The sequence below is a fragment of the Pocillopora damicornis genome, chromosome 10 (assembly GCF_964200805.1).
Source record: "Pocillopora damicornis chromosome 10, jaPocDami1.2, whole genome shotgun sequence".
Classification (NCBI taxonomy): domain Eukaryota; kingdom Metazoa; phylum Cnidaria; class Anthozoa; order Scleractinia; family Pocilloporidae; genus Pocillopora; species Pocillopora damicornis.
Window position 1 is genome coordinate 770,580 of NC_142679.1, and position 10,527 is coordinate 781,106.

General features: G+C 41.4%; 1 protein-coding gene across 4 annotated transcripts; it reads right to left on the reverse strand.

The window, feature by feature from the left end:
• Nucleotides 1-21: 21 nt before the first annotated feature.
• On the reverse strand, nucleotides 22-10,267 carry LOC113667713 (NACHT domain- and WD repeat-containing protein 1). Of its 4 annotated transcripts, none has more exons than XM_089184667.1 (11): nucleotides 10,128-10,267; nucleotides 8,918-9,030; nucleotides 8,137-8,339; nucleotides 7,871-8,001; nucleotides 7,212-7,434; nucleotides 5,253-6,821; nucleotides 4,675-4,972; nucleotides 3,569-4,179; nucleotides 3,019-3,264; nucleotides 2,337-2,536; nucleotides 22-1,858 (listed from the first exon to the last, which is right to left on the reverse strand). In XM_089184667.1, the coding sequence occupies exons 6-11, from the start codon at nucleotides 6,544-6,546 to the stop codon at nucleotides 533-535; spliced, it is 3,975 nt and encodes a 1,324-aa protein (XP_089040793.1). In that variant the 5' UTR covers nucleotides 6,547-6,821; nucleotides 7,212-7,434; nucleotides 7,871-8,001; nucleotides 8,137-8,339; nucleotides 8,918-9,030; nucleotides 10,128-10,267; the 3' UTR covers nucleotides 22-532. The 4 variants fall into 4 exon arrangements, with proteins under 4 accessions (XP_089040793.1, XP_089040792.1, XP_027039369.2 ...); XM_089184666.1 differs by having other exon boundaries at nucleotides 7,871-8,011; XM_027183568.2 differs by having other exon boundaries at nucleotides 7,871-8,011; nucleotides 8,918-9,056; nucleotides 10,128-10,255.
• Between the last annotated feature and the right edge of the window lie 260 nt (nucleotides 10,268-10,527).

Sequence of the window (10,527 nt, forward strand, 5' to 3'; positions counted from 1 at the left end):
CCACCAAGAAGGAGTAAGAAGTAATCAACCTGCCCTTTTTTATAATTTGCATTAAATGACTTAAAATGATATAATATTTCCATTCCTTTTTTTTCGACACCAATACAAGGAAACCCTTACGATATTGTAGATTAACTATAATTGTAATTTTATCATTTAACACAGTATGAAAGGGACTTCCAATGCTTGGTTTTACTTATTACTTTAAGACTTGTGCGCCTGTTAGACTTTGGCTGTTTCAGAGTGCGAATTAAGAAATAAATTTGTCCTAAAACGACTTAAGGCTTTTGTTAACACTGTTTTTGCTATAAAAATTTCTTTCAAAGACCTTTGATTCAGCTAGGATAGCTTCATTTTGCCAAGAAGCTTACGCCAAATGACGCTTCTAGAGCATGACCAGAGAATTGCATTTTGATGCTTCTTAGGCCGGTTTCACTTAAGTAAAAAATATTGTATGTTGTATTCATAGTTACTTTCAGTGTCACTACGAAACTTTGTATTCCAGAGCTACATTCTGGCTTGTTCTGTTAAATCACATGAGGGCGCAATGTCGGCAGCAATTGGTGTTTCCGCAGAAGGAACAACGAGCTTCCTCGTAAGGTGTTGCTTTTGTAGCAGAGCTTTCCTCGTCGAGTGTATCGGGAACATTGTGTGTCGGCATTGCTGAACTTTCTTCGATAACCTCTTTACTGAGCTGGAGCTTCAAAATAGAGACCGTACCAGACTGCGTGGCCAGCATCACTGAGTAACCACCATCAACTGGATGAAGGACAAAGTACTTCACTTGCGACTGAAAATCGAAAGAGTTGATCATTTTTCCACGGACAATGTTCCAAAGTTTTATGGTACCATCTCGAGAGCTTGTCACCATCATGTCTCGTGGAAGAACCTTGAGGTGCATCACAGCATGGATGTGTCCGATGAAGCTTTTCGCGCGGTCCCCCGTCTTTAAGTTCCATAATAAAAGCTGCTCTTTTCCTTCGTGGGAGCCAGCAACAGCAAATAGATTGTCTTCGGTGATTGCTATACATTTGATAGAGGCGTTATGACCTTCTAAAGTATGCAAGCAGTCTCCGTTTTGAATGCTCCAAACCTTGAGTTTGAAGTCCTCGGAGCCTGATACGATGTTCTTGTTGTCAGTCGTTGATGCCAGGCAGCCGACAGGCCCAGTATGTCCCTCAAAGGACCTCTCGCAATTCATTGTTTTCAAGTTCCACAAACGGACAGTTTTATCTTTGGATCCTGAGATGGCATAATCTTCTCCACTCAAAAGAGATACACATAGCACAGCGTCTGAATGGCCAGCAAGTTGCCCTGCATGGCCTTCACTAATTTGGGTGAGACCTACCGTGTTGTCACTCGATGCTGACACAACAAAGCTATCATCTTTGGATACTTTTATCGATACCACACTGCCCTGGTGAACTTTAAACGTTTTCTCGACCTGCAGAGTGCTGCAGTTCCAAATGGTGATCTCTCCATTGTGCATGCCAGTTACCACTCGGGTGGAGTTGTGCAATGCGAAGATGCATGCAATTGAACTAGAGACACTCTTGATACACCTGGTGCTAGAGATATCCCAAAGCTTTAAAGAGTCATTCTTTGAGCCAGAGAGCCCCCAATGCCCGTCTGTTGTAATGGCAACACATTCAGGCAGATTAGCACGATGAAGGATGCGATCACCAACTGTGGAAATGTCACACGCATGCTCATTTCCCGCGGCATACCAAAGTTTGACGTTTTTGTCATTTGATCCGGAAATTATTGTTTTGCAATCCGTTGTTATGGAAACGCAGGATATCCAAGATGAGTGCCCAATCAGTGTCTGTTGGCATTCACCTGTGGCTGGATTCCAGACCTCGAGAGAGACAAAGAAAAACGTATCACACTTTACTAAGACATGATCTGTTTATGCATTGTATATGTGAGTTCTTAATGCACAAGACCGTTGGCTTGCTGATTTGACAGGGGACAATTCTAAGAGCTGAATAAGGAAAACCAGCGAATACCCAAGAGCAGCGCGAGATAAGCCTAAACAAAATTAGATATCGTTCACGGCTTTTAATTTAGCTTTATTAAGTTATATTTAAGTTTGCTTGCAGCGACTCTGCTTCCAAGAGTAACATAGACAGCAGTGGCAACTGATACATAGGAATCCTGCAAATGCCTCTTGTTTTATGAAAAGAAAGAAAAAATCTAGACACTGGACAACACAACACTTATCACAACTCTTATTCAAAGTCCAAAGGAGGAGCAGCTTAAACTCTCTCCATGATGCAGCTTGTGAGGTGGAAAACCTCCAATCTCTCAATGGATGGTGAAACAGTCCCACTCACTTTTAACGTGTCATCCTTAGAAGCAGATACAATAAAACTGTCATCCGAGGCAACTGCCACACGCCAGATAGCGTTTGAGTGACCTTTCAGAGTGACACAACATTGCAAAGTGACTAGGTCCCAGATCTTCAGTGACTCATCCTTTGATCCAGATACAATTCGCCGGCCATCCTTCATACAAGCAAGACATTTCACCAAGCCTGCGATTGGATAGTAAAGCTTTAGGCGTAGTACAATAAGTTCACTTTGGGAGGCCGCTACTCTTTAATTTATGCATACTGCTCGAGTGACATTAAGGCAAGAGTGCAGAAAATCAAATGTTCACAGCGGGTTTTGATGTAGATGACCGAGAGCCTAGGTTTCTCTCTACCATCTTCATTGACGACACGATGAAAGTTGTCCAACTACCCTAAGGACAACATTGTTTCTGTCTTTAGCCTACTTTTTGCCTCATTGGCCACAGGAGTTTTGCCTACGAGATGATCATTTCCAATTGGGCTGCCCAAGTCGTACAAGTCAAAGAGGAGAGACGATGAGAAAACTTGATCTATCGATCCTCTAGGCTCAAAGTTGGACACAAGGCTAACAACCGGGTTCTGGAATAGGCCCTTGTTACTGAACTGGAGTTTCATTTGTACAACCCTTCATGCCACTAACTACTATGAGTTTTTCTTCAACTTACCTGAATGGCCTTTAAAGGTAGCACAACTCTTCGTCTTTAGATGCAAGGCTTTGACAGTTTTGTCTTCCGAGCCAGATATGACGCTTTCTCCATCACATGTTAACACCAGGCAGAGAACAGAGCTCATATGACCGTCATACACGGCCTGGCATTCTCCAGAGCTGAGCGACCACACCCTTAGCGTGCTATCATTGGAGCCAGTGATGATTTCATCATTCGGTGATATAGCGATAGCGTTGATTGGTCCTAAATAGAAAAAAAAACAAAAACAAAGCAAACAACTCGAATCATGTTCCTTATTCGAGGCCAGTTCACGTCTGATCTTCCATGAACCGTAGGGAAAGAAATATTGAAAAATAAAACGACACATTTTATACCGAGAAACTCATCAACATTAATGCATGGCTTATTAATCACTGGGCACAGGAATAACAGCGACGAGGCAAACCTGTTATAAATGTCACGAACTCAAGTTAAGAATATATTTCCTAATTAATTATAGGTAGATGCAAATTTTGTTGGTATCTAATTTCTACTTTGTTCTACTTACCTTCATGGCCGCTTAGGGTTTTCTCCTTCGTTCCAGAGAATGTCTTCCACACTCGAACAATCCCATCATCTCCGCCCGTAACAACATAAGCCCCGTCGAAACCAGTCGCTAAACACGTGACTACCCCTTCATTGTGAAACCGCTGTACAGCTTCCCCCGAATCGATGTCCCATACTCCTATGCTCGCGATGGCAGAGCCAATGACGTACTTATCATCTAAGGATAAAACAAGGCAACTTGGCCCTTTGTCTGCCATTTTTAGTGTGTGAAGGCAATCCAGATTACTGCTGTTCCACACATTGATGAGCGAATCCTCGCCTGAAGTGACAATAAATTTATCGTCCCTTGTGACGGCGATTTCGTTTACTCTTTGCTCGTGCCCGCGCAAATTGGTTTTTAGCGGTCCACCGGCTGAGATTAGGCAGGCGCATTGGGGAATAAAGAGAGGAGACCGCTGTGCATCACACCAGCAGTAACATTGCGTAATAAGATCGGCGATGCGTGGAAATTGCTCTCTGAAGGTGAGGAGTCTTCCTAGAAGCTGAGTCGCCAGGCAATCCACATCCTGCTTGATGTTGCTCCATGCCAAGATGAGTGTGTCATGAACAAACCTTAACATGATAATAAAAACTAAGTTAGGATGGTTTTCATCTAACTGTTAAAACTTCAATCGGGTTCAAATCTTCGTTTAAGAAGTGTTGAAGTAAGCAAGTGATTCATACGCCGCACAACTCATTCCTCCTCTCCCCGTCAGGAATGTTTCTCCCCGTTTTTGATATGAAGTAACTTTCCATCAGATTTTTTAGCCGAATCCAATCACTTAATTGGTGTAATTTTGATAAACGCATTTCACTTCAACATATCAAACAGCCTGTACATACAGAACCATGACAAAACTGACGGACCATCCTCAAGGAACCCGACTTTTAACATTCCAATGACTAACAACTCCTTACGTGACTTGGATAACTCCTTCTGCTCAGGTTATTAAAATGTCAGTCTACAGTGGACTACAGTGGATGCAGACATGAGAGATTCATCTCCTCTTAATAACTTTCCATTATTAGTACTTGTGAGCATAATAAATTTCAAGCAATTATTCCCACCTTACATCCAGGTCAGGCCTCACTTCCAAAGCAACGACGTAATCCTCTAAGACCTCACTCAGAGACTGACCACGCACTTTTCCGTAGATCCACTGAAAATTGAACAACACTTCACTGGCCAATCTGTCACTGAGACCAGAGTAAATGAGATGAATTGGCATTTCGCTCAGCTTCCTCAAGTTAAACACACTCTTACTAAACATGAGAGGCTGACTGGAGACTTGTCTGTCTGCGTCAGGCAGTGTTTTCTTTCTGTGCGTCAGGGTGATGCGCTTCTTACGGCCTCCGCCCCATCTTCCTGAAAAAGAAAGGGAAATAGTTGAAGCGAATGCATGGTTTAAGTCTTCATGCTGTGCAATCGTTTGTTTAGATGAAGATAACTTATTCCTCATTCCTTGACAGAAGTCCGTGCTCATTCAGGAGGACGAAGTAAAGTTCATCTCAATTGTTTGTCACCTTCTTTGTTTTGATCCCAAGCACTGGCTAGTACAATTACATTTAATAAGAATCTAGGCTTGTTTTCTTACATTTGATTGATTTACGTGACCTTGGATAATTAAGTGTCACCGAAATCATACCTTCAAAATACTCTGCGAGTAATAAATGTCTGGCCTGCTTCTCGTCGGGTTTTGACAAGTAATGGCTCTGTGCAGCCTCCCAGAACTGTCGATGGTACCAGGCGATAACAGTTTTTCCATCTGCCTGTCGCTCTGTCAAGAATTCTTCGATGTCATGACGTATACGTGCCCACAATAGGTTCGGCAAGCGGACAACACCTTCAACAGGAGGATCCCAATACTGATAAACGTCGTCTATGACGTCATCGTCCAGTGACAACACATCTTCTAGCTCGTTTGCAGTGATACCATTTCTACCAGCTGTAATGTAACAAAGGGCGCGCGAAGTGAGTGTCTTGCCGTGTTTTCGTTCCAGGCGTTGGAACAGAAGTTGAATGGCTTGGCGAACATCACCTCCAAGATCCAGCCCAGTGACATCTGTATAAGAATCCCATCTTGATGCCTCTGTGAATATCAGCTTAAGAAACAAAGGTTGAGGGCATTTGGCGAAACTTGATAAGACCAACTCGAATTGTTCCTGTGTCAAGGTTCTCCCAATTCCTTGGAGCCAGGCTTCTAAAATCTCCTTGCCCATTTCGATGGTGAGGAATGGGACTTCAATGTAACATCTCCCTATGGGAAGACTTCGGCGCAGATTTGATAGAATTTGGTGATAATTTGGTAGTACCGAAATTACAATCTTGATAAACTGTGGGCCCTTTTTGGGGAGCCAGTTCATTAAATGAGCATTGTTTGTTGCAGACAACTGGTCTATCGAATCCAAGATAAGAACCAATGGCTTAGCAGCACTGACAGGCAAACGAGTGACAAGACCGTGAAAAAATCGTACTAATTGAGAAAAATCTTCTAAAATATCGCCCTTTGGTGCCTCTAAACTGTATACTTCACATATTTGGAGGCATATACTTGTTATTGTGAATCGAATCGATGAACTGTCAGGGGAAGTACCGAGAAAACGGAAAACACATACGGTGCCATCTCCGAGCCACTGCCTTGCCGACTTAGCGACAACAGCCATAATGGACGTTTTACCAGAGCCTGACGAACCATAAATTACCAAAGGCTCGATCTTTTCAAAGTCTTTCAATGACGTTCGTATCTTCTGAAGAACATCCTCCCGACCTCTAAATGCTTCGCACTTGTCTTGGCAAAACCAAGCATGATGCAGAACCTCTTTGTACAAGCTGGACTCCATCGCTTTTTCTCTTACCGCATTTTGTAAGCTCTTATTGATCAATCTCTGAACATCTGATTCAAACTTGTGACAGAAATTGTTTAGGTATTGTTCGTGCATTCTGTCTGAAACATTTATTCCCCCGTTGCTCCAAGGAATTTCAAAGCGGGTGATGTTGTTCTCCCCAAGCCTCTGAAGCAAACGGTCACGTTTCAATTTGATCAGGAGGTCTTGTGCTTCGAGGTCATGTTCCCCTTCGGAAACGTCGGTATACTTTCGGGAATTCTGGTCGGTAAGATTTACTTGGATATCCGAGATGTGGCGTATGTAGCAAAGAGTTTGGTCGTCAGGGCTTGAAGAACCAAGAATACCATGTTCAATTTCTTTCTCGGTCACTAAAATATGATGGTAAAGATTACATCATTAGAAACTAGAGTTTAACGGGACTCGCTGTCTTTTGAAACCGAAAAAAATCAAAACCGAAACTTTATCTTGTAGGTTTTGTTGGCTTTAAATTCTATTTTGGCGCATACACTTTCAATGAAATTTGAAAGCTCCAAAACATTAATTTGGCTCGCTCTGTTGCATTACTCTACTTTTAATGCGGTTTGTTTTGGATAACTACAATTTCAATTGGTGACAAATCCAAGTTGGCGTTCATCTTAAAATGTCACGCACAAACAGCACTATAAAATGGCCCGCGGTATATGCCCAATCTTCTGATATCAGTGGTGGCCACATGTTATTTATAAAAAGTGAGATGTCTGTATATGATGCGTCCGCACCTGAGCTGAAATACTTGTGAGCTTGTTGCAATGTAATTTTCCTCCTTTCTGTGGCGATCCTTGCTGTCCATTTGAAAATTCTCTGAAACGACTGGAAGATCTTCCACCACTGGTCCCTCTCCTGCCTGTTCAGCTCCTCATTCGCCTCACTTAAGTCAGTGTAGTGAGGAAAATGATAAGTGATCGGCTGAAGGACGTATTCTGCTGGGATGGCGTTTGTGTCCTGTAAGTCAAAAGGTAGGAATTGTTCACTCCTTATAAAAAAATTTTTTTAAAAAATACAAAAAAGTGTACAGCAATGTTTGTCAATCTTAAAAAACTCAAGGATAGCATTTGCCTTTACTAATCCTTGTTCATGTCCGCTATTTTTAACCATCCTTATCCTAATGAAGGATCCATATGGAGGGTCCATACCCTCCCTATTCCCCTGGGTATTTTTACGACTTGTCTGAGACCAAAATTCTTCCAACTACAGGACTGCATTGGACCCCTTAAAAAATGAATGGATTCACCCTAACGTCCTTTTTAGTCTCAGTGTTCTCTTCCTTGACAGATAATTATTTCCGGGTTAAACCTTTAAAGGAAACGTGCCCCAGCTCTTACAAGTGATGGACATGGAGTTCAGAGAATTCATATAAATGAGCTCAAAGTCATTTTACCTTCCAGAACCATTCCAGAAGTAAATCAATATGTTCAGGCTGGTCGTAAGTTTCTCGAGCCACTTCTAGCAGGACCTCAAACTCAGTTGCTTTGATTTTGTGAGGAAATGGTCGATAGCCATATTTGTCGCCTAAAAGACACTGAATTGAATTCATTAGTCGAATTATCCCGTAAAAAAAAACAATGGAACCTTTACACTAAATGTAAACCTATGATAACACGATATCAAAATAACTCTTTGGTTCTTTCAAAAATGTAAACTTACCACAAAATTTGGCCCAGGCGTGAGTCTTTGACAGTTCTTGATCTCCTGCATGCACAGCTCGTTGGTTTTGTGGTCAGCGGTAGCCTCATCTCGCACGCCCCACCTCATGTCCACCACTTGAAATTCTAATCCTCGTTGCTGACAGAAAGTCCGCAGGCTCGGATACACATCCCTTATGAGGCGATTTCTCTCTTCCGTGGTATCTGAAGATAAACATTAATTATGAGCCGAGTCAGGAGGAAAGTTTTTATCCATATTCAATAGGAACTTTGAACATTTCAATCATTCATTCTGAATATTATATATATATACACTGAATGTCTGCTTCCATGGGAAACAGTTAGTTTTGGTTTCCTGAGACTCGAAAGCAAAACAAAACTGACCATTACCCGAGGGACCAGTATATATGAATATCCGGAAGACAAGCTAAACATGAGTGCTTAGGATGGTATTTCATTTCTCTCCCCTCCCCGTTAGGGAAGGAAGTAGGGAAGAAAGAGAATGTGTGACTGCGATCGACCTGGACTGTAAGAGAACCAGGGAACAAGAAGTTCAAAGAAGAGAGCTTTAAAAGTATCACGCCACAATCACACCACCCTCTTCAAACACGTCCCGATCACGTGCAAAACCTGGCCATATTTGTACCTTGAGCGGGATACATCTTTATTTGAGCAGGGTCACGTGATAGCTGATTCAGAACAGGGAAAACTGCGGGTGTATAAAAACTCTCTATGACTTGTTCATAATGTTTCAAGCTCCTATATTTAATCAAAAGGATTACCTGTGAAGGTCGAGCTTGTAAATATTCGGACTATATTGGATTCCTTTCGCGGTAGATTCGTGACATCTCCAGCGAGAATTCGTCTGATGTTGTCCGCCATGTTTATCTCAGATCTACTAGAGGGGAATTGGCATCTAGGCTATAGGCAAAAGGTTCACTTGACAAACATATTCAGGGCGTGAAATTAATTTTTTTTTCCGATTGCCACTTGGCTCCTAAATTCTTCAAAGTGGTAGCCAAGTGGAAAAAAGTTGGTCGCCATTTTCAAAGACAAACAAAACCTTTTTTAAGCCGTCGGCGTTCTAGATAGACCCTCCAAAATTAAACTTGGGAAAGATCTTTAACGTGCTACAAAGTGGACACTAGGATGGACGATATACAACTTTAAAGCTCACCTAAATCCAAGATGGCGTCTAGTTATTGATCGAGATGCATGTGTTGCGTTTTGGAAACAAACTTAACGAGGAAGTTCGCCGCGGATTTATCTTTGCAAATCTTTTTAATTCACTATATCTCTTGGTAAGGTTATGATGAAACATTCTAGTCGCCAATTTGGCGACTAATTTCCAGGATTTGGTCGCCAAAGTGAAAAATTTAGTCGCATTGGCGCCTGTATTAGGCGCAATTTCACGCCCTGATATTGGAAGCAAACCTGTGAAACACAATTGACGTAAATTTGAAAAAAAATTACATTTTGGCTATTTTCAACCTAAGAACGAACAAACAGCCTGTACATTTGAAATTCAATAAGAAGAAAATATTAATGATTTATAACCTTGTGCTTAAAACTCTAAGCAGCTTAAAAAAACAATCAGAGACCGATCGAAACCAGCATTGTTGTCCTAATCGTTAATTGAGTAAATCTCTAGTTTTCCTTTCTCAAATTTCTGTAATCAGTTACCTCCACTCTGTCTCATTAGGAGGTTACTTTGCTATGTAATAGCAGAGGCTACTCAGGTCATGAGAGATAATTTGCGATTTCAAACGATTACCCAAACAACCGAAAGAAGTCTTATGTCTGAAGAACTTCTTAGTTTCCTCCCTATTAAGAGATTAATGACCGGATTTTCGATGAGAGTGAAAAACCGAAAGAACGTTGTTTAAATCAAGGCTCGCTCCGTAAATTGAGTTTACTATCCCTGGAAATGTTCTTAGGTTATCAAATCGATCTTAGTTATAGATAATACTTCCGTAATGCAAAAATTCTCACCTGCCCTTCAAAAATGGCGTTTCAGTCTTGATTTACGGTTAAATAACCGGGCTTTATCAGCAGTTTGAAGGCATTATTTTAAACAATCACTATAAACTTACTCTATGAACAGTATGCAAATTGTTCGTAAAAGTTAGTGCAATACTTTGCATAACAAAAAACCTGAAAACCTATTTGCATGTACGTAACGGAAACTTCTGACTCCTTGACGTTCATCTAAAGGAAATATTCATCTCAAATCGATAAAAGTTTTTTTTCTGTCTTCGTAAGCTGAAATTATAATCAACGACGTTAAAATGAAACTGAATTGTATCCAATTTTCTTGAATGTAAGTTGTCAGATGTTAACTGTCTCTTGATCAAGCTTACCGGAAACGAACACTAACTTCCGGTTCTCTTAG